The sequence below is a fragment of the Electrophorus electricus genome, chromosome 13, assembly GCF_013358815.1.
Source record: "Electrophorus electricus isolate fEleEle1 chromosome 13, fEleEle1.pri, whole genome shotgun sequence".
Classification (NCBI taxonomy): Eukaryota; Metazoa; Chordata; class Actinopteri; order Gymnotiformes; family Gymnotidae; genus Electrophorus; species Electrophorus electricus.
Window position 1 is genome coordinate 5402112 of NC_049547.1, and position 27664 is coordinate 5429775.

General features: G+C 39.1%; 5 protein-coding genes across 8 annotated transcripts; 3 read left to right on the forward strand and 2 right to left on the reverse strand.

The window, feature by feature from the left end:
- The first annotated feature begins 23 nt into the window (after nt 1-23).
- Nucleotides 24-8340, forward strand: heatr4 (HEAT repeat containing 4). The gene is made up of 16 exons (XM_035532479.1): nt 24-105; nt 2296-2355; nt 2496-3266; nt 3492-3708; nt 3822-3894; nt 4215-4418; nt 4602-4745; nt 4984-5160; nt 5346-5515; nt 6343-6447; nt 6565-6683; nt 6909-7089; nt 7239-7308; nt 7411-7600; nt 7823-7901; nt 8025-8340. The coding sequence occupies exons 3-16, from the start codon at nt 2530-2532 to the stop codon at nt 8235-8237; spliced, it is 2679 nt and encodes an 892-aa protein (XP_035388372.1). The 5' UTR covers nt 24-105; nt 2296-2355; nt 2496-2529; the 3' UTR covers nt 8238-8340.
- A 1430-nt stretch (nt 8341-9770) lies between these two features.
- haus2 (HAUS augmin like complex subunit 2) lies at nt 9771-12069 on the reverse strand. 2 transcript variants are annotated; one of them, XM_027008844.2, is made up of 6 exons: nt 11567-12069; nt 11395-11483; nt 11205-11274; nt 10978-11110; nt 10624-10732; nt 9771-10078 (listed from the first exon to the last, which is right to left on the reverse strand). In XM_027008844.2, exons 1-6 carry the CDS (start codon nt 11592-11594, stop codon nt 9965-9967), a joined length of 543 nt encoding a protein of 180 aa, XP_026864645.1. In that variant the 5' UTR covers nt 11595-12069; the 3' UTR covers nt 9771-9964. The 2 variants fall into 2 exon arrangements, with proteins under 2 accessions (XP_026864645.1, XP_026864644.2); XM_027008843.2 differs by having other exon boundaries at nt 11395-11487.
- A 318-nt stretch (nt 12070-12387) lies between these two features.
- Nucleotides 12388-15954, forward strand: adprs (ADP-ribosylserine hydrolase). Of its 2 annotated transcripts, XM_027008856.2 has the most exons (7): nt 12388-12704; nt 12796-12834; nt 12928-13024; nt 13126-13333; nt 13721-13908; nt 15093-15193; nt 15388-15954. In XM_027008856.2, exons 1-7 carry the CDS (start codon nt 12518-12520, stop codon nt 15756-15758), a joined length of 1191 nt encoding a protein of 396 aa, XP_026864657.2. In that variant the 5' UTR covers nt 12388-12517; the 3' UTR covers nt 15759-15954. The 2 variants fall into 2 exon arrangements, with proteins under 2 accessions (XP_026864657.2, XP_026864658.2); XM_027008857.2 differs by lacking the exon at nt 12796-12834.
- A 122-nt stretch (nt 15955-16076) lies between these two features.
- cinp (cyclin-dependent kinase 2 interacting protein) lies at nt 16077-18751 on the forward strand. 2 transcript variants are annotated; one of them, XM_035532698.1, is made up of 5 exons: nt 16077-16624; nt 17015-17186; nt 17258-17423; nt 17535-17664; nt 17805-18751. In XM_035532698.1, exons 1-5 carry the CDS (start codon nt 16618-16620, stop codon nt 18005-18007), a joined length of 678 nt encoding a protein of 225 aa, XP_035388591.1. In that variant the 5' UTR covers nt 16077-16617; the 3' UTR covers nt 18008-18751. The 2 variants fall into 2 exon arrangements, with proteins under 2 accessions (XP_035388591.1, XP_026864660.1); XM_027008859.2 differs by having other exon boundaries at nt 17297-17423.
- A 1-nt stretch (nt 18752) lies between these two features.
- znf839 (zinc finger protein 839) lies at nt 18753-24552 on the reverse strand. Its single transcript, XM_027008855.2, has 7 exons — nt 23406-24552; nt 22178-23095; nt 21775-21972; nt 21270-21362; nt 20782-20928; nt 20470-20589; nt 18753-20233 (listed from the first exon to the last, which is right to left on the reverse strand). Exons 1-7 carry the CDS (start codon nt 24294-24296, stop codon nt 19517-19519), a joined length of 3084 nt encoding a protein of 1027 aa, XP_026864656.2. The 5' UTR covers nt 24297-24552; the 3' UTR covers nt 18753-19516.
- Between the last annotated feature and the right edge of the window lie 3112 nt (nt 24553-27664).

Below are 27664 nucleotides of genomic sequence, written 5' to 3' on the forward strand. Positions count from 1 at the left end.
GTTCGTCAGCATGAAGGTTGTGCAAACATTTCAAGCACTAACCATCTGAAATTCATGAATACGGCTTTGAGATGAAGCTAACGCCAGTCTACTTATAAGCAGTAGGTGAGTTGTTTATGTTGTAGTCGAAAACACAGAGTAACATACTTGGTTATGGTGTGCTTACAGGCCGTGTACAGCAAAAATAACAAACATTAATGAGGGTACAAACTAGCAACAGAAACAATTTACTTTTGGTCACAAAGGAAAAGAGGAAAAAAGATTCCAAGTACAATTCAGTGCGCAATCGTCTTAAGTAAAATGGTCCACGAATTTGGGGCTTATTTGTTTAAATGTCATTGCTTTGCATTCCTGCATCTATCGACACATTTCAGTTTTGCCTTTCTTTGTCTTTAAAAATGTTCCTAGTTGGGTTTTCGTGGTTGTTGTTACCCGTATCTTGAATATTTAAAATGGCTAAACTAAAAGCACACAGTGAAATAAGCTCTCGAGACCCGCAGCTGCCTATTTCTACTCCATCAGAAGCTCTCACCAGACGTCCGGAATATGAGATGAATGCAAATTTTGGTACTTAATTTATTCCATTTCATTTTGTTTCTGTAAAACACTATATAAACCGTAGTTTAAATGCTATAGGCCTACAAACAAAGCAATCATTTGTTTGTTATATTAACTGTCAAATTCGGCAAATTCTTGAACAACGTCGCATCTGTACTGGAAGATATTCGTGCACAGATCAAATAAAACAATCGTGAACACTACCATGGTGTTCAACGTAGCCGAAATAGACTCTAAAATGCCTATTCAGGCTCTTAAAAAATGTTGACGCCATCTTCAAGGAAAATAAAGCACTCACAGAGAAGGCGCGTGACCTTCAAAGAGCTAAACGCCGCTGGAAATATTTGCCGAGTAGACTTAAACACCTAGAGGGCGATAACACTCGAGAAATAGCCTACTTGTACAAATTCTGAGCAAGATCGTACCATAATGGGCAACGAGTAGGCTATGAAAGTTTTGACGGTATGAATGGACGGGGTTGGGGAGAGAGAAGGAAAACGACCAGTCATTATGCAAGTTACAATAAGACTTTACCTTGATGCAGCCTGGAAGCTTTTTTTTTAAAGTTTGTAAAGAAGATAATCAGCTTTCTGAGGATCTCTGCCAGGTTGATGAAGTAATTGAAGGCACAGATCAAAGCATCTTGAGAAAAAGGACACCGAACATCGGCTGCTCCATAGTCCATGTCTAATTAGTAACAGGAAGAAGATAACCTTGTTGTTGACATTTACCATCACTGTCACCTATTCTCTTTGTCTTTGGGACCATATTCAACATCTGGCTGGTATCCATATAAGGGATGTATGTTTCTCTCACAGAATGGTCTTTGTAAACATCATTAGGGGATTTGGTCTGCTCATACTTGGTTAAACCCTTTTCTTTCTTGTATAAACACACATTTTAGCTAAACTGTCATGTTTGTTATGTTTTAGTTAAAGCTGTATTCCTCTTAATCTTATGGGTCTGATGCTGGAAAGAGAAAGGCTGATTTTTATTTGATAATGTAATGGTAAGCTACAATGTATTATGTTACAATACAGTCTAACCAATGAGGAGAGAACATTTTATTCAGACATGGTAGTGATGGGGCCATTGACTATGAAAGGAAATATCTGTAGCTATCCAAATCAAATTTTTAACTCTAGATATACGGTATTGAGGATTTTGAAAATCTAAAAATTTTGTGTGATCATTCCGGGAGAAGATTCTAGCTAATATTGTTAGTGATTAATGTAGCCATAACTACAACTCAGTACTCATAAATGTTTGTGGAAACCTTGAATTAAGATACCCCTGATGGTACTTACACATTGCCACTAAGGAACAGTCATAGTTAAATTGTATTATTCTTAAAAGTTTAGTACTGACTTCTGACTAATCTTAGATTCTTTGTAAGGTATAGTTTCTGATGGTTTTATACTGAATGCCCCTTTTACAGATTATTGTGTAATTGGCCTAAATATGTCACCCTTAAATTACTGTTTCTAAACATTGAAATTTTACTTCCAAACAAGGAGGCTTATCAAGGCATTGAAAATCTTTAATCTGATGTTCTACAAGATATTTTAAGGATAAAGACTGCAAGTCAAGTACTCGTTAGAAGGATGCCAAGTAAAGCCAGCTAAATTATTGAAGAAACACAGTTAATAAAGGAAATGCAAATTGACATTGCATTTCAGAAGGTAAGGTAATGTACAGATATGTTTACAAACATAATACTTATATGTCTGTCCTCAGGTGTGACCTTATGTTTTCGAACACTGCTCCACATAGTCTCACGTGCTACCATCAAATGTGGTGAGTTTGGATGTTGCTGGCTAGATTAGGTGTAGCTATGCAACAGATGGTGCTAACTATTTCCATGAGAAGCAATTTTTCTGATTGAGTTGATATATTTGTTTCAAGTTACTAATTCTCAGTTTGTGTCTGGTGTATAGACAGATCACTCTCAGTGAGCCTAGACTAAGCCCAATGGATTTAAAGCAGCAGCCAAAAGGAAGCATGGAATATTATCATATTGTCAGTAATCTCTCTGAAAGTCTGTCTTTCTCTAAAGATGTCATGTACGAGATGGGAGCAAATGGCGTTCCATATAGCAAAGCTGACTTCAGCCATCTTTACCGTACATCAGGCCTTTTGGCACGAGTTAGTAGATCTAAAAACATTAAAAAAGCAGAAACAAAAGTATCGCCATGCCACACTCGTCACAAAGCTCAGGAGAATGTGAGAGACTTGATAGCTCCTTTTCCAGTAAACCTGCCACCACTGCATACCACATATTCCAGATCATCAGCTGCCAAGGAGTGTGTGACAGTTCCTGGTCACCAAGGCAAAGTGTTGGACTCATGTAAAATAACAGGGTTGGGAGGCCACTCAAATGCGTATAGTTGCCTCAAACTGGTAACTGCTAGTGACCAGGATGGACAGAGCAGGAATGACAAGTGGCAGGATTGTGTATTGAAGAAGCTCACCAAGACCACTGCCCAGTGGATTGTCAGCCAGCAGGTTCCTAGACAAAGCCAGTACAAGGCAGGTCTACAGTCACTGCTAAAGGGTCAGTATGGTTCGGCCAGTGCCACAGACTTGGTAACTGATGAGCACATGTTTGAGGAGGACTTCTGTGGGCTCTACGAAGTACCCAAATGCAGTCCAGATCCCAGAGTGCTGCAGAGCAGTAAGGTTGAGACACCACTACCAGTTTATTACAGGTCAGTCAAATATAGGATTTATTCAGTCTTTTCGTTACACGTTCAGTCTTTCCATGTTTATGCCCTCTAGAAGCAATTACTGGTTCATTGTGTACTTTATTCTCCTAATTAATAATTGAGAATTAATAAGAATTAATCTAATGTTATAAGATCTTAACATTTCAATATGCACAGTGATTCTATATGTGAATTATTAAAGTGTCTGCAGTTACATTTTCCTCACAGGGTGCAAGGTTACCTTGTCTCACCTGCCTGCACAGATGAGAAAGGTGGGTTCAGTCAGACAGCAAATGATGTGACCGTCACACATATGGAGACCCCAAGGCCCCCATGCCTACAGGAGAGTCTGAAACCACGCATGGGAAAATATGTTTTTCACACTGAAAACAACTTTGAACAGGAGCTCTACTCAGGTAAACTAAATGTAGTTCAAACTGTAAATGTAAATGGATTGTAAATACAGTTTTGAGAATTTCAGGACTAGACCTGGAGGACGAAGATGTATAAAAATGCTGGTACTTTTCACACAACTTTAAATCTGCAATTTTGCTAAAGTCAAGGTACCATAAGTACATCCAGGATTTGTTTCCATGTGGTCCAGAGAAGTGGACGGGTTCCCTAGCAGTTGGTATAACTGGTATGACTGGTTTGTGTTTCTGGCACCTTCTCAAAGTTAAAGTGCTGTATAAATGTGTGTAAAGTTCTTCTGAACATTCCAGTTGAGAATGCATTTTTGTGTAACCATTAGTCAAAAAACATGGAAATCTGCACAGACACATTTTTGGCAGCCACATCATTTGTTGATATGAGCATGTTTTTAGCAAGCATTTGTTTATCTCTTCTATTTCAATATGATTAATTTCTTTTAGATTACAATATTTGTTTGTTGTTGTTTTTCTTCTTCTTCATCACATTATTATTATTATTATTATTATTATTATTCAGAAGAAATGGACAGGATGGGAAAAGGTGCACAACAATGGGTAGATCTGCCCACCAAAGCTGACTATGCCACAGAGCTGGGGCCTAGGCTTCCTGACTACAGTGGACAAGACACGGAGGTGCCCAAGCAGCAGGCCCACTACAGACCCATGCTGAAACATTCCTTGCTCCGCTATGCGGTGGAGAAGTGGAGGGATGCCTGGAAGATTAGTGAGTTCCTGTACTTGCTGATTTTTGTCTCCCCAGTAAATCTACACTTTTCAATCAGACCTGACTAGAAGCTCAGCTTGAAGTTCACCATTGATTAATACGTGTAGTATTAAGTAACTGAAATGCTGACATATGTGTTGGTTATGCTTTTAGAGATAAATTAACATGGTACCCATCTTCTAGAAACAAAGTGGCAGAGTATGACTGTTGAGGGCTTGAAGAAGGCTCTCACTCACCTGCACTACCACGTTCGGCTGGTGGCCATTGCTACTTGTGCATCAGCTGCAGTTAACAGACCACAAGAGGAGCTGGATCTCACTAAAGCAGGTTAGTCTGTGGATGTGTATTTGAGTCCATAACCTGCTAAATTTGACAGAGAATATTGAATTATCTCAGTTCTGTGCCTGTTGTGCCTATTTTGCACTTATGATTATAGGACAAGTAACAATAGACAAGATCTATTTTTTTTAAATCCACCTTCAAATGTGGAAATATTAGAGCTTTAGTTTGTTTTTAGGTCAAGTGGTAAGAAAAACCCAAAAGTGTCATCACACTATTTGTTTAGCTCAGCGTAGTCAGGACTGGGAGGTAGAGGCAGTACCTCCGGAACTGCAGCCTCTACTTCTCGCTGCTCTTCATGATCCAGAGAGGACAATTCAGATGGCAGCTGCTCTGTGCCAGTATGCCATCGGTAGACCCAGTGCCCATGCACGAGACATACTCCGAGACATCCTTTGGCAAGGTGAGTGTAGAGACTGCTGAGCAGACTAAAAACAGGACAGCGTGAAAACTACAGTAGACGGCCAATGCCATGTCCCCTACATGAGCCCCTGTAATATAGTAGGAAATATTATGCCTGAATGTCTGTTTTTCTGTAGACATCAATCACCCTGATAAATGATTACATTTGTTTGTGTGGTACCACAGATTATTCAAGAATAGGAGCAAACAGCTGGGCTGCAGCACAGTGTCTGGCAATAGAGGGTGAAGCCAGTCAAGCTGTCATAGAAAGGCTTCTTTCTCAGCACTTTGCCAGCAGTACCATGTTAGACAAACAGCAGGCTGCCAATCTGCTAGTCAGCATTAGTAGGAAGACAGTAAGTACCTTACCAAATATTTTTGAATAACATCCACCCTCTTTCAAGGAATATAGATGTACTTTAGCTTCCAACTTCATTAAGTATAGCTTTTGAATTACTGAGCCTTGCAGAAATGTAACTTTATTTTTTGTAAAAATCACTTAAACCTGGTAGGATATTTTTTGATGTCCTCAATTTAAAATAAATCGGTCACTAAAGCATTTCTTCCTTTTATTAAGTGATAATTAATAATTTATTTTTAAAATGTAATAAAAATGTATGCTTTACACAGAAAAAAAAGTTTGTCTTCACTGCCATGTATTTATTTTGGTACTGAAGACTAAATGAATTCTACAAAATAAAAACAACAATTTAAAACATTTATTGTAACAATTTTGAAATGCCTACATGAATAAGTTAAGTATAAATAAAGCATATTATAGCATTTTAATGTAAAAGGTTGTACAAAAAAGAAACTAAATTAATATTTCAATGGAAGGACCCAACACTCCTTAAAATACATATTCATCAGTTCTAAGGTTCAAGTTAATCTCTGGGTAAGTATTAAATAATAAATATAGTTTTCTACATTAAAGCAGAGACACTGGAATTATAGCAGACAGGGTGCTCCCACTGTCGATGTGGAGAGGGGAGCAGTGCAGGGGGTGTGACTTTACAATGCTGGCTCATCAGCCATCCACATTGGACAATGGCATCAATTTCACCCTACTGTTTATAACTATTAAGCAACTTCTTGTTCATTTATTGAGGATGTATTTTGCTTTCATTCTCTCTCAGTTCTCTGATATGATCTTACTCACAATTGAGATTAACTGCCTTCTTAGACCCTAGTGCGCTCTCTACTGGCAGAAGAGTTGAACAGTGCAAATAGTTCAACCCGAGTCCTGGCTTGTAACATCATTTCACAACTCAAATGCCCAGTCAACAAGGTACTTTCAACCTACACTAACAATTGTTCTACTGATTAATAAGCAAAAAATATTGTGCATTAAGCTTATTTTCTTCAAAATTAGAGCTCTAAAAAAACCTAGATACTCCCTATCTAGGATATCACCAGCAAGCTGATCTACTTGATGTGGAATGACTGGAGTGGTGCGGTGCGTCAGGCAGCAATACAAGCTCTGGGCAAACTGGCCATGGGAAGTGTTATACATGATGAGTTACGGTATCTGAATTCATAGGTCCAAATAAAAGCATTTCTGGCTGTAGACTACAGAAAATACTAGTTTTTCTTTCCATACCATATGTTGCGACCATTATGTGCTATAAAACTGAGTTATTTTAAGAATAGGTATGCTAACAGGGATTTTTATTTTCACTTTACATAGAATAAAAGAAGTGCTTGACCTAGATGTAGTTTGTTTTAATATTGTATCTATTCTTTTGTCAGAGTCAGACTGGATAAAGGTCCTTTCTCCTGGCGTGTGGAGGCACTAGTCCTTATGGGACAACTAAAGATAATGACAGCCAAACTGTTGCCCACTTTCTTGCGCTGCCTGAAAGACGACTTTGTAGTCGTACGCAAGCAAGCCTGCTTGACTGCAGCTTCTCTCCAGATAAAAGATGAGACCGTGAGAACTTAACTGAACTTAACTTTGAACTAAAAAAAGCAAACTATAGGAAGCTGAAGAAGTAATTAAATTCATATTACCATATGGTGTGAACAAGGGTATACATGTAATTGAATTTGATAGTTGTAACTGAAAGTTTATTCTTTTAGATCCTGAATCAACTCATTGAGTTAACGCAGAATGATCCATCATGTGAGGTGAAGGAAGTAGCAATCAACAGTGAGCTTGACCTGTCTCAATATATAAATTAAAATTAAATCAAATCATGCATATATTGTTCTTTGTGTGAGCTTGTCCTTTAAGTACTAGTTTTTGTGTCAGCTTTGAGGAGAATTGGCTGCCTGACACCTTCACTCCAGGAGAACTTGTTGTGGGTACTACACCATGAGGAGGAGCCCAGAGTGCGTATTGCTGTCTGTCAGGCCTTGAAGAGCTTAGATGTAAAAGGCCCTGAGCTACAAAATGTCCTGCAGGAGTGCTATGTCTTGGAAACCAACCCACAGGTTCATAGGTCTGAGCCAAATTTTGATGGGATTCTAAAAATCTGAATTGACAGTTTATACCAAATACACTAAAAAAGGATGAAAATAAACATACTATACCTCCCTACACTATGCTATATCCTGATATACTTTGGAGGACAAGCTTCTGAATTTACAGATGATCTGTATAAAACTGATGTACATTTATAAGTTTTTGGACAAAGGCTTACATTTCTTTTCCTACTACCAAGGCACATTGAGGAACTGATGAAAAGCAATGGATACAGTCTGGAAGGGGACAAGAGCATGGTCCACAGGATAACAGACCAGGTTAGGGTGCTGTACCTCAGTATGTTAGATGTGATGGTTGATGCCAATTTTACTGTACGGGCAGCCTCTCATACACAAAGTTTTGAGGTTAATCTGGGTGCCTTTGGCCCTACTAATCTGTAGATCCAGAAACTCTGCGGGAAGAGCATAATCACAGAATGTATACTGCTGTTAGAAGAGCTGGAACTTCAGCAACAGTATCATAAGTCGTCGCTAGGACAAGAGGGGCAGCCAACAACCTCAGCCATGGCCACACTACAGCAGGAAAGATGCAAAGGTTTAGAAACCCAAGCAAGTCTTCTGTTTCCCTATACCCATTTAATTACATTACATTAATTGTATATTTTCATATTACAGATAAAAAAAAAATCAGCAAGGAGTTTATCAGCATCAACAGACAGCACTCATAGTCAGGTATTACTTACTATTCAATAGCATTGCACTACTTTGCTATATGCAAGATGGATGTGGTAAATTTATGGTTGTAAGTTCACCTATTTAGCCTGCATATTCATAATTTATTAAATTATTCATAATACAGTGCCTGGCCAAAATAGTCACCACCTGGATTTAACTAAGCAAATAGTTGAAGAGCCTCCCATTGGATAATTACTGCATGGGTGATTGTTTCAGCTGCCAACAAGTTATTTAATCCTAACTGATGCAGTGAGTAGCTTCTCATTTGTTAAACAACCATGTCGAAAGACGCATCCTGTGGTTGTGGAAAAGATGTTAATCTGTTTCAGAAGGGTCAAATTATTGGCATGCATCAAGCAGAGAAAACATCTAAGGAGATTGCTGAAACTACTAAAATAGGGTTAAGAACTGTCAAACACATTATTAAAAAGTGGAAGGACAGTGGAGAAACATCATCTTCGAGGAAGGAATGTGGTTGGAAAAAAATCTTGAATGATTAGGATTGGCGATCACTTAAACGTCTGGTGAAATCAAATCGTAGAAAGACAACAGTAGAACTCAGGGATATGTTTAATAGTGAAAGTAAGACCATTTCCACACACACAACGCAAAGGGAACTCAAGGGGTTGGGACTAAACAGCTGTGTAGCCTTAAGAAAACGACTTGTCAGTGAGGCTAACCGGCAAAAATGGCTTCGATTTGCTAGGGAGCATAAAGATTGGACTCTGGAGCAATGGAAGAAGGTCATGTGGTCTGATGAGTCCAGATTTACTGTTCTAGAGAGATGGTAAGAAGAGGCGTCTGAAGTGATGCACCCATCATACCTAGTGCCTGATGGGTGCCACAAGCCTGTGGGGGAAGTGCTATGATCTAGGGTTGCTGCAGTTGGGCAGGTCTAGGTTCAGCAAGGTTATCTGCCCAAAGAATGAGGCAAGCTGATTACCGAAATATACTGAATGACCAGGTTATTCCACCAATGGATTTTTTTCTTCCATGATGGTGCAGGCATATTCCAAGATGACAATGCCAGGATTCATCAGGCTCAAATTACGAGAGAGTGGTTCAGGGAGCATGAGACGACATTTTCACATAGGGATTGGCCACCACAGAGTCCAGACCTGAACCCCATTGAGAATCTTTGGGATGGGCTGGAGAAGACTTTGCGCAGTGGTCCAAATCTCCCATCAATACAAGATCCTTGGGGGAGGGGAGGGAATTAATGCAACTCGACAGAAATAAATGTTGACATTGTAGAAGCTTGTGGAAACGATGCCACAGCAAATGCATTCCGTAATCAAAGCTAAAGGCAGTCCAATAAAAGTGTGTGACCTTTTTTTTGGCCAGGCAGTGTAGTAACAAATGTACAAAATGTATGCATTAAGCCAGCAGAGTCTACACAGATATATAAACTTGAACCTAGATATTTAGACTATATAAAATGCAGTGGTTTGATTTTTTTTTTTTTTTTTTTATTCCTCCCAATTCATCTCTTTAGATTTCTTAAGTATCAAAGCTGCCACCCCGATGCTCAACAGAAATCAGATGCTACAAATTCACTTCAAAAGTGTAAAACGTGGTGAATAAAGTAATGGTTACAAAACGAATGTTCAGTGGTTGTGTTTATTTACTCTGAAGTTCACGTTCTCTTAACTAGACATGTCTTTGACATTGTCCTTTGCCTGGCCCCGTCGCTGAAGGACTTGCCTGGACAGACTCTCCACCTCAGTGATTAGAGCCAGTAGCTGATTGATGGCATTGTTCTGATAGGAGAAGAAAAGATATTTGTTTGCATGAAAAAAAAGAAGATAATCTTAACAAGCAGTTAAAAGTTAAAAGCAGAAGTCTGCTGAAGATTACACCCACACCCACCCACCCCCAACCAAATGTGAGGCACCTGCTCCTTGTGGAAAAACAAGGGTTCAGGGCCTATTTGTTTAGATAAAAGATGCATTTCTAACAAACATGTTAAATTGCATTAAAAAGCAAATTAGACAATTATAAAATGCATTATAAAATAAGCAATATGATCTGCTGTGAAATTTGAGGCACAACAAATTGTGATATTGATGCTGACATCTTAAGTATTGGCTAATACCAGTGCCAATCATTTTCTCTCCTATAAAATCTAAGATTAAAGTCTATTTATTTGAAACACTTAATTTATGATGTTTATCTAAGAACACCATGCACAAATGATCAAACATTACAACAAATACATAGCCAATTAAACTCACACACAATAACAATTATACATAAATAACTCCAGTTTAGTTGCGCTACATATTCAATCAATAGCAGTCCTTACCAGATTATTTAAAAATTCATCAGTGGCTGGAATCAAACATATCATCTTAATTTTCATTTCCAAATTTTCAATGAACTCCACAATCATTCCTATGAGTTCAACCACATATCTACAATAAAACAAATTATGGAAATTAATCAAGCATTAAAAGATCAGTTATGGATTTTTTTTTTCCAAGAGTCTTATAAGCCAGGTACATAACATGTGACTTTGCCCAGTCTTTGCTTTCTCATAGGCCCAGGACTTAAAAACTATCCTTTGAAACTGTTGTTACACAGGTAAGCAGAGAAGAACAATTAGTGTGGATCACTTTATAACACTACTGAAATGGCATGTTGAGCCAAGCTCTCTGACCTATGAAGATCAGCTGGTATAGGCATGTTCTGCTGACAAAGAGGTTTCATAAGCCTTTGTCGTAAACTTGGCTGTTCTCTTAGCACCTCCTGAAGATGAGAGGTGAACTGTTGTAAGGAGACAAACCGTGGAGCTGAAATAAATAGAAAATACAAGGGTCCTGAATGTTTCAACACACATTTTCTAGAGTTTTAGGGTACCAAAAGGAACAATGAGCAATCACTTACTGAGGTAATAATTGTGAGCAACATCTGCAAAGCTCTTCTCAAGTCTTAAGAACTCCATATCCAAATTCACCTTTAAAAAAAAACAAAACAGTACCCTGTAAACTTTGCACAGGAAATCTCAACAGTATGACACTGTAATGAATACCCAAGTGAGACACAGCAGTAGTAGATACTGCCTATATTTTCCAACCTGGTCAAGATCACGCTTGATTCTACTCAGCTGCTCAACTTCAAGAAGACGAGAGGAAAACACCTCCTGCCTGGGAACAGTGTCAAGATCTTTCTGAAAGCAGAAAATAAAATGTTAACCTATATCCTTAACTTGCAAAAAACTGGAGATGGGCGCTGTGCCATTAACTCACCTGGGACATTGTACCCGTGGTAACACATCTCGACAAAACCTTTGTTGCTGGCGTCACCGTGTAAGGATTAAGGTCCCAGGTATTCATGATAGCTAGAAACTTTTAAACCTGATGATTAAGATAGCTATCTAACGTGTTGGAGTTTGGTATAAATAATGTAATTACGTTGTAAAGTTACTTAAAATAGTCTTCATAGAAGGATTATGACTGAATTCGTGTGAACTAACCTAGGTGTCACTGTTCATAAACTAGGTTAACAAAAAACTGCTAAGCAAACCAGCTAGCTAGATAGCTAACACAAACAAAACTAATCGTACTTGCTGGCAAGTAACACGATATATTACGTTCATTTAAAACATTACTCCACATCTTCCAAACATATAAGCATTTGCAGAATCTGTAGCTAACCTAACAAGAGCTAGTCACAGTGAAAAACCGTCAAATATGTTAGCTAGCTAAATTCCTATGACGAATTTTGAATGAGCCCGCCTCGTAGACTTACGTTCACAACATTCATTTGTACGCAGCACGTTGAAGACGCTGACGTCCTTCGCTTGTAGCCTTCTTGATTTATTCGTTACGGTACCATAAACCACATTGTAAATGCGCAAAACAAGCTGTTATAGCTACACTACGAAAGTTACATTCCAAAACGGGAGATTATTAATTAGCTGTAGTTATATTTTCATTGATCTATGAACAATTTCTTACATAAAATATTCTGTAGTATGAATTATTATGAACAAGATCGGAATTTTATCATATGGTGCTTATATTTGGTGTTTTCCAGTAAATAAATAGGTCAAACAATGACACACAGGAAGGGGATCACAGATGTCACGGCGCACTTCACAGCGGTTCATTTGCAAATGTAGGCTGCAGCATATATCTGTTAAAAATTACTACGTAAGCCTCGAAGAGCAGTGTTTCGCTTAATTGATTAGCGGGAGAATGACGAGTGCAGTAAAACTAGCTGCTTTAGGGGGACAGGTATCAACGCTGTCTCGATTTCGTGGTGCTCTAGTTGGTGCCGTTCTGGGAGATTGTATAGGCGGCGAATTTGAAGGAGCTGAAGATGTCCCTTTTGATCGGGTTCTTCAGCATCTTAGTGGACTTGAGGATGACACACGAGGTGATGGTAAGCACTCCCAAACTGTTTTCTATTAGACGCATACTTGTGAATATGCGACAGCTTGCTTCAATTGTCTGATTAAGCTGTCGTCATACAGGTCATCTAAATTTTGTTTATACCATTGGAGTGTCCGAATGTGAGTTCTTACTTTTTTGCTGTTAAGAAATTGGTCTCAATGCATTATTGCAAACAGTTACCTCATATGTGAACTCTACATTATACTCCTCAGGTATACTGCAGTATAGTGATGACACAGCCATGATGCGCTGTGTTTCCCATTCACTTCTGACCAGGACAGGATTTGACGAGCAAGACATGGCTCGCAGGTAGTTTTAGAAATTGTGTTAGTATCGTTGAAACTTAGGTTTGTACACAGCTCGCTGTTTCTTCATGAATTTACATATTCTTTGTTCTAATTTAATTGTAGATTTGCAAAGGAGTATAGCCTTGCTCCAGGTCGTGGCTATGGATCAGGAGTCGTCCAGGTTCTGCGGAAACTTGCCTCGCCTCAACTTAGTGATGTGTTTCAGCCAGCACAAGCTCAGTTTGGTGGGCGCGGGTCATTCGGGAATGGTGGGGCAATGAGAGCTGCACCCTTTGCCCTTGCCTTTAAAAATGCTGCTGACGTACGGAGGGTGTGTATCTAAATGTTGGAGTGAGAATGGAAATGACATTCTAGAATTTCTGGTTACTTTAACAGCTTTAACATGGTGAAAGTTGTGGTTTGTAAACCATAACTGACCGATGATCTCTGTCTCCCTATATTAAAGTGTGCCTTTGTCCAGGGGCTTAGAGAGAATGCCCTGTAGGAAGATAACTTTCCAACTGTAAAATTAAAAATAAATAAACTGTCATTGTAAGTTGTAATTATTCTTTCCTTCAACACCTGTAGAATGCAGAACATCCAGTGATGAGCTTAAAGGATTCACTGTCCCCTCCCACCCCCCCTTCAATATAAAATTTTGCAGCTGATTCTGTTTTCAATCCATACTTTGTTCTCTTTCTCACTTGGTCTCCTGCAGTACTCAAGGCTAGGTGCTATGCTCACCCACTCTTGCTCTCTGGGCTACAACGGTGCTGTGCTGCAGGCCCTTGCTGTCCACCTGTCTCTGCAGGGCACTCTGGCCTTACCACAGGAATTCATCAACAAACTCATCTCCGAGATGGAGGCAGTAGAAAAAGATGAGACAGCCCAGCGTGACTCTAAAGCGTGAGTGATTAGCTCATCTTTGTGGCCTTTTCTCATATCTTTAATAACATTACAAATTTCACAGAGTGACTAATGCCTAATTTAGACCAAAATGATTTCTGAGTGACAGTTCAGAGGGGTTTGTCACTAAGCTGGACTCCAGGGTTAATGCACTAACTTTGGATTTAGCCAAAGTTATCATAACATGTTTAATATGTAACCACTTAAATTTCAATCATAGGTTATTTCCCACAGCTGATTGGCTGTGGCAGGTTGTTATAGAAGAGTCTGATCTAAGTGTTAGTCAATTCGAGCAGAAAATGTGAGGTGATTTTGCTCAAGTATATATGAAACTATTTATCTGATATTTTTCTTTTTGCAGTACAATATGGTCACCTTCTGTTGGTTCTGATTAATTAACATTATCCTGTTTGAATTTTTTATGAGTAGCAATTACAGTTGGAACAATTCAGACAAGTCATGGAAGCATGTGTTTCTATGCAAGGAGTCAGACTAAAATGAATTAAAATGTAGCCTATTTAAAGTATGTGGCTTTTACCCTTTCTGCAGCCTTATGTAGCCAACATTTTTATTTAAATGTACTCGATATTTTATTTGCATTTTCTTTTTTTTTTCTCTACATTTTCAACAAATTAATAAAACAGCAAATATAAACACAGCATGACAGCATGTGAAGACACTGTATGATCTTGGGGAAGCTATAGAGTGCACTGCATTGCTCATCTTTATTGCTACACAGTAAGACCAAGGAATGAAGGAGTAAGACCAAGGAATGCAGTAAGCCCATTTTATACGCCACTGAAAGAGGAGAGCTATGATCTAAATCTTCAGTGGACTCAGCTGATGAGGATCTGGCTTATCGATTAAGCCCAACTATGAAAATATGGTTTAAAGACACTAACTTTAATGAGGAACAAATTATGTTGAGCTTATATTTATGCTATATCTCTCAGGACTGAGAGGGCAGTGGTAGCTCAGTGGTTAGGGTCCTTGACTTGTAATCGGATGGTTGCTAGTTCTAGCTCCACCGCTGACCAGTTGCCACTGTTGGGCCCCTGAGCAAGGCCCTTAATTGCTCAAGTTGTACTCAGTCATAATTGTAAGTCGTTTTGGATAAAAGCATCAGCTAAATACCATAAATGTAAATGACTGGGCATAAAATACTAAATAACTGCTTTTCACAGGCTTAATTTAGCAGAGTTTCCATATTGTGCACGCTTACACAAAGTCAAGGAGCTTATGGAGCGGAACGGTGCAAGCATTGAGGAGGTCATATCAGAACTGGGTTAGTACTTTGCTTTTTGTTTATCTAGTTTAGCGCCTTGTTATTTGCATGGTGCCCCATGAAATAAGTAATACAAGTAATAACTGATACCAGTTTACAAGCTGTGCTCATGAATGAGATGAAACTTAGCTATAACCAAGAGGCCTCAGCTTGTAATTCTGCTGCATATTAACATTTTTTTTGTGTGTTTATAGGGAATGGCATTGCTGCCCTGGAGTCTGTCCCCACAGCCATCTTCTGCGTGTTGCATTGCTTGGAGGCACGGGAAGGCCTGCCAGAGCACTATGGTGGCCTGGAGAGGACAATAGCCTACAGCTTGGCCCTGGGAGGGGACACAGACACCATTGCATGTATGGCAGGTGCCATTGCAGGGGCCCACTATGGCATTCTTGCCATTCCCCAAAGCTGGCAGAGGAGCTGTGAGGGAGCAGAGGAAGCCGACCAGCTGGCTGAGCGCCTGTACAAACTGTACCACCTCGAACGGCCAGAGGATGGCATGACCATGAGCGACAGCAATCAGCCACACTCACATGGCAGTAGTCAGCATCCACCAAATTCTGACTGACCCACCATATTAGTACACATACACAAAGAAACGCACCCTTTCATGCTCAAGCACACTGCAGTAGTTTGGCGCCTAGTGTCATACACACACAGCTGACATAGAGCAGACCTTTCTCAAAAGGCTAAAACATTGTGTCATATGTCTTATATTGTGGAAAACTGTTTACAATAAAATAACAAAAGCACTTCCATCTTAACATGTTAACAAAACAGGTGAAATGATTTGTGATGGTAGCCTTCTTTCAAACACACAGCAGACAAAATTACACTCTTTAAAATTGCAACTGGAAAGAAATTAGTAAATGAAAATATTCCTCTGCTCTAACAATTTTTTATTTCTTAATAGTCAAAGTCAGCTGTTCATGTATAAGGTTAACTTGCATCTAAAATGAGACTTCAGAACTATGTTTACTGACAAATCTTAATTGAACTGTCATTTGCATTTGTATCCAAATTGGCTCATAATTTTTTGGCACTGGAAGAAAGTGGTATACAAGCAAGAACCCAATGTTATGACAGTGGGCTAGTTATAACATTGTCTGCATCAACATTTTAAGCATGGTGGCATGATTTCGTGATAGACACGATTAAACATATATTCGTTTAAAAATCGTGTTGCAAGAGCTAATTTTCCTAATCTGATCGGATGACAAAAGAAGAAACGGTGCAGAGTATTCATATGTATTGCGTGTACAAACATGATTCTTCCTGTAGATGGCAGTAATAAGAGTTTCATGGTTCGATCCGCCAGCGACTAAATGCAATGAAAAAATATTGATTGCAAGTCGCGGAATCAAAGTCAATAGATCTTACATTTTTATGTGTTTTTGGTTTTCGTATATTAAAAAGCCACATGTGAAATGAACGGTAAGCATTTTGGGAGAAATGCATTTAATTGTGTGCCATTTAAAATTAGAAGTACAGTTATGTGTGGTCATTTTCCCCTATTTCGCGCACAGTGGCATGGTTGCACATGTATGTTATGCTAGCTAGCTTTATATTTCCTTTACCTGATAAGATCAGCTTTGTTCTGCAAGCAATCTCTAATCTTCACAGTAATTAAGGACTCTGGTTTCAGATATAAAAATATTGATAATAAGAGAAAACATATTTGCAAAATGAAAACGAAAAACGATGTTTATCTAACTGATCAAAAACCTTTGTGATGACCTAAAAATGTTTTTTGAAATATTTCGCACATTCCTCTTGTCCTAAAATTACACCCTAGATTCATGAATTTGTATAATGTGTAATCAGATAAATATTCTGAGACCACAACCCCAGCAAGAAAAGGTAACTTGACCGGAAGCGCCAGAAAATTGAAGGACAATGCCGCAGACTGGCATAACCTTATCCTGAAGTGGGACCGCCTGAATGAGGAGGGATCTTCTGTCGCAGCCAAAATTGTTAACTCCAAAATAAGCAAAGAGTAAGATTTCCTTCTCATATTGATGATTCTGCCTTTGTGTATTATCTTTCTGATAACCATGTTTTTTTCAGCTTTCTCAGTTTCATCCTCTCGTATGGTATTTGGAACAGGTCTTTAAAGGAGCATGATGTGTTGATGGAGGGGGATCATTTATCTGTAGCTCCTTCATTAGTGCATCAGAACAGCCAAGAGCTACAGGCTGAATGCACCAATCTACAGAATATTGTCAACAAAATGGTATGATTTGATTGTAAAAATCTAAGTTGCAACAGTAATGCCATTTCAACATAAATGTATATAACATGTTAATTTTACTTAAATGTAATTGTTTGGTTTCTTTCACCCAAGGCCCACATTCTGTCAAAAATGGAAAAAATGGTCTCTGCTGGAAGGGGGATGTGTGAACTGGAGAAATTTCAGTATGGAGCAAAAGGCAGACCAGCACCACTCTTTCAAACGTGGTCTATGCAACAGTTTGGTCAGAAATATTCATTAGGAATAAAAACATAGTTCAGATTAATCATGTTAATTAAACCTTTTGCAGTATTGCACAACACACAGTACAATTGCATTATAAAAACCTGCATTAACCTCTGATTCCCACTTTGTCCAATGCAGCTGAAGTGTCTTCCAGACTATATGATGTTTACAAGCAGGAGTTGGCCCTCAAGCAAACCATACTACAGGAACTGGCTCACACAACTAACATGGATCTCTCTATGGTCTACCTCTCTTCTTGGCTGTATCAGCCTTATATTGAGGACTCCTCTAAACTGCTGTTGGAGAGCTTACTGATAGAGACAGGCCACAGAGCACTGTGACTGTCATTTTGCAGAAGTGTTTCATGTCTGGGTTTTTTTCTTTTTTGTAATAAACAGGTAGAAAGTGAGAATGGGTTTAATATGGAATTGGGATAGGTTAGAAGTTTTCCAGAATGCTAAAAGTGCTTAAAGTCCCAATGGAACATACTTAAATGGTATTTTGGGCACTAGCACATGCTTCTGTTGTTGCAGTAGTTTAACAAAATCCTAACCCAGTTCCAAGAATTTCAGATTATGGTAAAGCATTTACTAAATGTGTTATAAATTAATATATTAATGTAAGATGTGATATTAATTTAATGTGGGTCTGTAAATGGAATAAAAGAACATGGTCAGTTTGTATCTAAAAGGGCTTGAGTAGCATGTAAGTATTTTTTCAACTAATTTTGAATAGCATTTCCTACTACAGATATTGCTGTGAATTATTTAGTGTCCATTAAGAATCACATTTCCATTCAGTTATTGAATTTTAGACTTAGTAATATGTCCATCTACAACTAACCTAGATTATTCTTTTCAGCCTGTTAGGCATATAATGTCAATGACAATGTAAGCACTAATTACACATTTTTACAATTGCAAAATATTGGGAATTTATTTAAAAATACTTGCTTATGAAAGATTTATGTTTAACTTCACTAACTGGTATGAGCCTTAAAAAACATTTTGTCAATTTCTATCAATTTGTCTAACCCTATATATATAATGACATCTTGTAGGAAGTAAAGCTTCAATTACAAAAGGGCACTCGCAAAGATTGTTTTAATGTTATCTGTTCATGTATTCCCTTGGTATTACAAATGTTGAGATGCCTGAAAAAAACAGTATGCCCAAAGATTATATAAAAAGTAATAAAATAGTGCTTTTTAAACGACCATTCAACTGGACAAACTACTATTGAACATGTAACAAACAGACAATTATATAGAGGTAACCTGGGATTTTAGACACTTATGACATGCTTATTCATTTGCCTTCAAATTTCTGGTCTGATTCTGTGTAGTTTCATCCAACTTAGTTTAATGTCAGCCTGCTTATTCTTCCTCCTGAGGAACAGTATAAATTGTAAATGAAGTTTATCAAATTACTTTCCATAAATCATTCTTTTGCAATTGCTGACTGCTTAATTAATTTTTCTGTTCAAATTCGTCATGCTACACTGGAATTTTGTTTCTCCCTGTGGAAATATACATAGTTCCGGATTACATCATGGACAGTAGGTACATGTACCAAGACAACATCATAGCTAGGGCAGGAAAAAGAAGGTAAGAGTTTTGGCAGCTAAAAGAACGAAATGTAAAGGTAACAGGTCTATGTGTCAAATCTCCTAAATCTTACATACTTTAACAAAGACTAAACCAAAACAATGCACTAAGCTATAATAATGATGATAATACTTTGTTTTTACAAATTTACAAAGAATTACAATAAAAAGTCCATTGAAAAAAAACAATGCGGATTGTTTGGAGTGGCCAACAAATTATAGAAGGGTCTCATGTTGGCAGTCCCTCAAGTATTTCTCTCAGTTTCAATGCCAAGTAGAGCATGGACAGTCTCCAAAGGCACCCCTTCTGGTGCCTCAATATGCATGGTGGTGCCATCTGGCTCGTTCACAATGACAATTCCCTTGGAGGCCAGTTCCTCAGCACTCTGCCTGACAAGGCCCTCTGCTGTCTGGATGAGCACTGGAGCGTCTTCCTCAGCCTGGGCAGGCGGTGTTGACTGATTGGCTGCAGGTTTTTCCGTTGTTCCTGCCTCACCCACACAGCAAGCCTGCAGAGGATCACAGCTGACGTCCTGTGCCACAATTTCCTGAGGGGCACTTTTATATTCTGTGTCTGAGCTCAGCACCTGTTCTAGATGTTTCACCTGATCCGCGATGTCTACAGTCCCATCACTGGCGAGAACGTCAGAAAACTCTCTTTCAGGGTCTTCTTGAGGTTTGGAAACCACAGTATTGAGATGAGCATCTCCTGTGTCCATGGGTTCTTCTTCTAGCTGTCCTTCATGGGCTGTGTCAGGGCTTGGTGAGGCTTCACCATCAACTAACGTTCCAGAGGCCAAGTTCTCCAGACGGGTCAAGACCACCTGGGGTTCCCGAAGCAATGTGGAGCCCTCGCTAGCTTCATCCTTCTGAATACCATTCTGATTAACTGGAGAACCATTTTTCTCTCCACCACAGTTCTCCATTTTGAATCTCTTTGCTGGGGGCAGCATTTTGGTATTCTAAAAGTTATAACCAAAAAGTCTCTGTGAGATTTTACAAAAGGACTATCAAGTAATAATTTCATAAGCATGACAAAATGACAAGCTGAACTCACACACAAACAAGATGAGATATTTGTTAGAAGCAGTTCCAGTGCTAAACCTCTGGTGCCCTGAAAAGGCTCTTATTACACTGTAGTTGCATCTTCAATGTCAATGTCATATGTATGTATGAGGAATACACAGTATAGGTTCACCTCGATATTCCGTAGGTTCTTTGTGGCTTGATTTGGCCTCATCAGACCCTGTTGTCCCTGAGGGGAGGTCAGGAGTGTCAGTGCACTAGATGGATCAGTAATACCCAGCGATTTGAAGGCCTTTAATAGACATGGGTGTATATGGATTAGCATCAAAGAAATATGAAAGCAGCTCCATTACCCAAGTTACATTACTGTAACTGTATACAGTATTTTTCTTATATTTTGTGTTATATTTTAACTCTATTAATATAAACTATAGTGACAAGCAGGGATTTGATTTTTCTATTGTTTTAACAGCTGGGTTCTTACTTCCATGTTGTTGACCTCTATAGCTGTTCGGGAAGCTGGTGCAATACTAAAGTGCTCTTGTGCCATCTTCTTCACCTGGCTGTATAGTTGCTCAAATTCTCGATATACACTAGGAAACTGCTGCTTTGATGGGTGGCCCTTTTCCACCTACAAGGAAGGAAAACAAATATACATATTTGCATTGCTCATATTTCATTTTTTTTCCCCTTTTTGTATTAACTTTAATTTACCATATGAAAATCTTCAGATTGAGCATTGGAGTTTGAATTAAAAACATTTATCCTAAGGATATAAGGATTTAAAAAGCAACTCTAAAATAACCAGTGACTACATAAATTAAGAAAATTATACATGCAGGAACAGTTGGGTTAGGTACAACATACACAAGAGAAACAATTTCTTGAAAGTAGAGTAGGTAGCTTGAAATGTGTACAATGTACTCAAACTGATGACGTATCCTTGGCCTACAATAAATATGTTTGTGTTACCTTCATCAGGACAAATTCCCATACAGTCATGACCTTAGCCAGGCGAGGAAGAACAATCTCAATCAGGTCCTCATCATCATACTGTTGTATAAACTGAAGAGAGAAGGGAAATTCTTAATGTGACTCTTCAGTATACCAATATCTTATTTTGCCTGTTTTTCAGATTTCTGCCAAATACTAATTTTACAGGTAAAAACAGACAAAGAACACACACACACACACACACACACACACACACACACACACACCTTGCCTTAATTGTTTTTATTAAGTACAACAGCAGCTGTGAGCTCAGTCTTTAATGACTGCCTTCCTTTCAACTCAAGACAACCTGATTACAGCTGCAAAGTTTGTTTTATATAATGTACATCATGTAAGCATGCCACTTAATTGAACAGAATAATATTAGTGGGATGCACAGAGATCCTGAAAAGTGGGGTAGGACCACACCTGGATTTAAAAAAAAAAAAATCTACTAAAGTGCATTGAAATGGCTGAGCCTTACTTGTGTGAGTCGGGCTCTCTGTCTCTGTGCCTGCTGTTCCACGGTAACTTCTAACGCTGCTGCGTGGTGTTTAGGGGGCCGGCCACGACGCCCTCGTTTGGGTTTCCTTCCGAGCCTTTTGGGAAGACTGGGTCTGCCAGACCCCCTGGGCCGTCCAGGTCTGCGTGGTTCTATCTGTCTAGTAGAATCTGCTTGCACCTGTAGAGATAAGCGTCATCCCATTTAGTTATTTACCACTTACATCGCAATGATGTACTGAGCAGTGCTAAACATCATTTGGGGAATGTTCACTGCACTATAAGAATAGCCTTGCATGACAAAGAGCTAAACAGCTATTTAGGTCTGATGAAACAAAAATGTAATTTTCCTAAGTGTATGTGATGTAAAGAAGAAATATCTTAACTTTTTGAGTGGTGGATGTTTTCACAAGGCTTGTTTTGGTGGCATCGGTCACAGCCACTGGCTGTTCGTCTGTAGGCTTGGAGTCATTTTCTGCTGGAGATGACTGGTTTCTGTCATGAGTGGGATTTAATCTGTAGTGTCTGTTCAAACCAGCTAGGCCTATGTAGGATTTCTCACAGGCATCACATTTAAAGGCTTTACTGCGGAGGTTTAAACGGTCATCTGCCTTCTTCTTGCTTTCATCACCCTCCTCATCCTCCACACTAATCTCAGAGTAGTCATCAGAATCTGACTGGTGGCTCTCAGCCAGGTCTTCATTCTTGATAAACTTGTAGTCTTTCACCTTGTGCTTAGGGGGCCGGGACACACGGCCAGAGCGGGTCTGAATTTTCTGAGGTTTCTTCTGACGATTCTTGACCCTAGGCTTTTCCTTTTCAATAGCTGGAGTTGACACCTTGGTGACAACTGTAGTGACCTTGGCAGGCGGAGCCAATACCTTTGTGGTTGGTGACGAAACACTGGTAGGGGGAGTCGGAGCCAAGATCAGTGTGGAAGGCGTGGCGACTGCAGCTGGCTTGATTGCAGGGCTCTTGGTAGTACTGGGGATAGGCGCAGTGGCAGGTGCTTGAACTTTACGCACAATCGGGACAGAAATGCTGCTCATGACTGGAGCTGGCTTCTGAAGGAGAAGCTGAATGGGAGGCTCTCCTGGATTCTGTAGGAAATACTGCTGCTGTCCAGGCACTGGGGTGATGTGGATAATTTGAGGAGTACTAACTGTGCCCACAGTTGAGACTTTCACCACAGACTGGCTAACTGGCAGGCTTTGTGGCTGTAAGATTGTAATGGGAGCAGCCTGACGTTGCTTGATTTCCTGTTTTGGAGGTGCCTGTACTTGAATGTGGATAGGTTCTGCAGGCTGGAAATTTAAATGATATTTTGAATATTAAAACACTAAGCTAAGAATATGAACAGTTCAGCTTCGTTTCAAAAATAAAACAGGCCTAAATGACTGAACAATTAACAGCAATTAGCACTTATTTTATAGTCACAGAATACCAAACCAAAGTTCTATCAGCATGTTTGTCTCGATTTCCATGATTTAATGTAAAACTAAAAATGAATTGGGCAAACAAAGGTAACGGGTATATGATTGATGACCGTGATGACTACATATTCAATCGTAGCAAGCGGTGTAAGGTTGGGGGTATGTACTCAATTGATCTTACCTTTTGGTGAATCAGATGGGCACCATTTTGCGACTGTTGCAATGCTACCTGTTTGGCAACACTCTGTAACTGCTGGGATGCATTCTGAACGATAGTAAATGGCTGGGGCTGTATAGTTGTGGTCAGCGGTCCTCCCGATGAAATCAAGTTTCCCGGCTCAAGCGTTATATATGAAGTCGGTTGTGCCGTGACAGTCCTTTGCAGTATTTTAGGGGCTGCTGTGTGAGAACGGGCTGGTTCTGTCTGAGCGATCACTTGGGATTTATTCACATGATCTATAACCTGTTGCATGTCAATGGATGATATTGTCCCAGGTTTAACGTTCTGAGTGGCAGATGGTTTGGCGGTCTGGGTCTGCTCGAAGATGCGAGCTGCTTCACTCCCTGTGACCTGTACTAACTGCTGTTTGGATAATTGTTCAATGAGCTGCTGCTGCTCTTCGGCTGACAACCCTGAACTCTCAACAAAACTACCGTCGGGTTGAACATAAATAATAGTAGTTGCAGGCGCAAGAGCGTTTAAAAACTCACTGCTTACAGTTGTACACTCAGCGGTTATGGCTCCCTCTACATTATCGGATGTCTGAACATAAGATGTTAAAACTTCACTGCCCAAAATCTGACCGATCACCTCCTGGCAGCCATCCACATTTTTGGCATCAGGTTCTGAACCGCTATGTACCAACTCTAGAGGGCCTTGCTCACCGCCCCCTTCACCAGTTGCAGTTACAGTACACACCTTAACGCTACATGTTTCCTCGCGATTTTCACCCTCAGTGGGCAACGTAGTTGTGGTCGATACGTGCACTTGCGACTCACTTCCACTGAGAGGATCAACCTCTGCTACAGCAGTGATAGTCGCATTATTGCTCTCATCTTCGTTGTCCGCCATTTTGATTATGGAAGCAAACTTGCTAGCCAGCTAGCCAGATAGCCTGCAAACAGTCGTTAAAACGTTCACCTAAGTGCTCTCGTGGGGTTAACACTAAATATTAGAGAATCGTTGTTAAATGCACAGATAATGCACCCAACTCAAATATTTGGCCAAAACATGTGAAATTTGTTCGGCTGCAAATGCAATAATCCTAAAATGTATCGGGTTGCGATGGTAGCTAGGCGATAGATATTCCCATCCATGCTACGATGGCGAGGTGGGGGCGGGGGGTGTGAATAACAACAAATGCCGTCATTTCCGTTTCCTAAAGCGCTAAACGTTGTATTACGCGCCATTTGCCACCTGTTTTTACCACCTGATTTCGAGTATTACAAAGACGCCTCAACGGGCGCAGGTGGGTGTAATTCTCTGTCGTGTCTCTGTGAAAGATGGTAGGAAGAAATTACATCAAGACGCAATTGAAACAAGTATTTGTGTCTTAGGCTAATCGGCCTGCTCCTGTAGTTTTGAAAACTCACAAACATTATGCAGTTATGTAGACTGTGTATTTATGGTAGTATATCAAATTGAAAAGTTTTACCGCAACTCATTCCCGATCAAGGTTTTGCTCTGTAGCCTAGGTATTGTGTTTATGCTTTCATTCTCCAGTCAACGCAAACAGCCCAACCAGATATGTCTTTACTTTCAAGACATCATACTTTTCACATCACAGCATAGTTATTTTGAGACTACAGTGTAGTCCATACACATTTAGACACTTTTGTTTATTTGGTTTTTTGAAACATGGCTGCTTCTAAGTTAAAGTGTAAACTGAGGGTACAGATTGTATAAACATTGGAGATAACATTTTTTTTCTATGATTTACTGCAGCTATTTCATGGCTACCTGTGTCAATGTATGCTTAGTTCACGCAAACGAGTGTAGCTGATTTTAGATGTGATATGCATTAGTTGCTGTTTCTTAATACAGAATAACTGTCAATGCCACGTTTCTTAAAACAGAATAAATGTAACTAAAACATTACTGTGTCCATGTCGTTTAGTGCAAGAAGGCACTAGTGAGGTTAGTAATAGCAACCAACCAACAAGATGGAATGACAGACCATGGAATGTGATGATAATTGTTTTTTGTAGTACTTTGCCCATTTCCACAACAGGCTTAAAAAGTGCTTTAAATGCCCATTATAATCAATTAAAATAAAAACAAGGAAAGGGCAAGTAAATTGAGATAAAAAAGACAATAATGTGACCAAAGAATAGTTGCAATGAAAAACTGTTGAACAAATGAACAACTTTATACAGGGTGTAGGGAAAGAAGTATCAAAGTCTATAAAGAGAAGACTATACCAACATAAACTCATAGTATTATCTACAAGTTGCAAATCACTGGTATGACCCAAGAATAGAAAGGCCAGGTTACAGTTGACTTTTTTTAAAGTCTGTAAAATGCCTGTATAGTTCGGGGATGAACGTTTCAGTGAGAGAAGAGTTATTTTTTGGTATTTATCTGACACGTTTATCAAAGCAACTTACAATTACAATTTGAGCAATTGAGGGTTAAAGGTCTTGCTCAGGGGCCCAACAGGGGCAACTTGGCAGTAGTGGGGTATAAACCTCTGATTACTAGTCAAGTACCTTAACCACTGAGCTACCACTGCCCTGAGTCAGAGATGAACCTGCACCAAAGTAAAGAAAGAAGAGACGTGAAAAAAGGAACTGCTCATGATGCAAAGCACTATGAAATATTCTGAGAGTGACATGTAGGACTGTCAGTGGTATTGGTTAAGTTGTCTTTATTAAGGTTGTTATTTATGACAAGAATTAGGGGAAATCACTAGGGATGATAATCCATGTGATGTGATAAGATACAAATATTTTGCGAACAATTACTAAATATTATTTTTTAGCATTGTGTTCATTGTCTGATGACTATTTGTGCCTTAACTGGGGAAGTGGTGTACTGTATGGCAAGTTCTATGATTCCTGTGTGGTTGACTCAGTAAAGATGTATTGTTTAATTTTAAATCCATATTTTACAAATGTTTACAGGACTGTGTGTAATACTTACAGTCTTAAATGGTGTATTAAAGGAGGAATGAAAAGAAAAAAATACTACCATATGCTGACACCCAGGGCATTTTTCTACTCTTTTTAATCTGGACCTGCTTTTGATCAATGTAATGCTCTACTAAATCTTTAACCAGTAAAAGAGCATTTTGGTGAACTTTGCATCATTTACATGTGCCAGACTTAATAGATGGAGAAATGTGATAACTTTTTAGCTGTAGTAATAAATATTGGTGAGTTATACCTGCACATTGCGCGCATTTTATTTAACTGAGAATACAGTTTATGGAAATGCTGAGCATGGCATAACATATGACATCGTCATAACAAACAGTGTCCAGCAGAGGGCAGAATACTACCAAACTTTATTATGGGCCGGGGCTTCCATCTGTTGTGAAGATTCAGCGCCTGTCTACATCGTTACAGCTACTTCATTATGTATTAGGAACACCGTGTTGTTGTAGTTTAAATTGCATGTAGCTGTACAATTTCAGGTTATATTCCATATCTTGCCATTCACAATTTATGTAGGTATCCTTTAGCCACTTTCTGATAATAGGATACCTCCTGGCAAACTACTCTCAACCCTGCTGTAACACTGTCACATATATAAAACTCCAGAAAAATTACTGTGTCTGATACACTCTTACCAAGGCAACACCCACCACCATGTTAGCATTATTGCTGTGATGAAAATAGTCCCCCACCCAAATAATATCAAGGGCACCTTGGCAGCACACTGTAACTGTACACCCATAAAATGGACCTATAAAATTAGGTGTGCAAAATAAACTGGCTAGTGTGGTGAAAATAGGCATTTCTAATTAAGTGGTTGGTGATTGTATACTCCACAGGAGGAGTATCTGATTCTAATCAAATGCCACATCAGGGGTCAATAGAGAGTTCAACAGTGTCATTCGTTTTGATTTTAAAGTGAATTCTACTGTTTCTCATGATGAGAAAGTTAAAAGGACTTAGTGGAAGGTTTGGGGGTTTTTATTGGATCAGAATTAAAATTCCTCTTCAAAGTTAGAAAATAATAATTAGCCTATCTCAAGATTATACATAGTTTGTATTATAAGTTTATGCTTTTTTTTAGACATCTGTGTAATTATTTTGTAATTGTTTATATTCCAAGCAGTTTGACTGCAAATAAACCAGAATATCAGATAAATATATTCCTTGCTCAAAAGATAACAAGATTTTGATAATAAGATAAAATAATAAGATTTTGGTCTTAGATTAATGCACTCTTAGATGAATGGTCTCCATCTCAGTCCAGATCAGTGATAGACAACA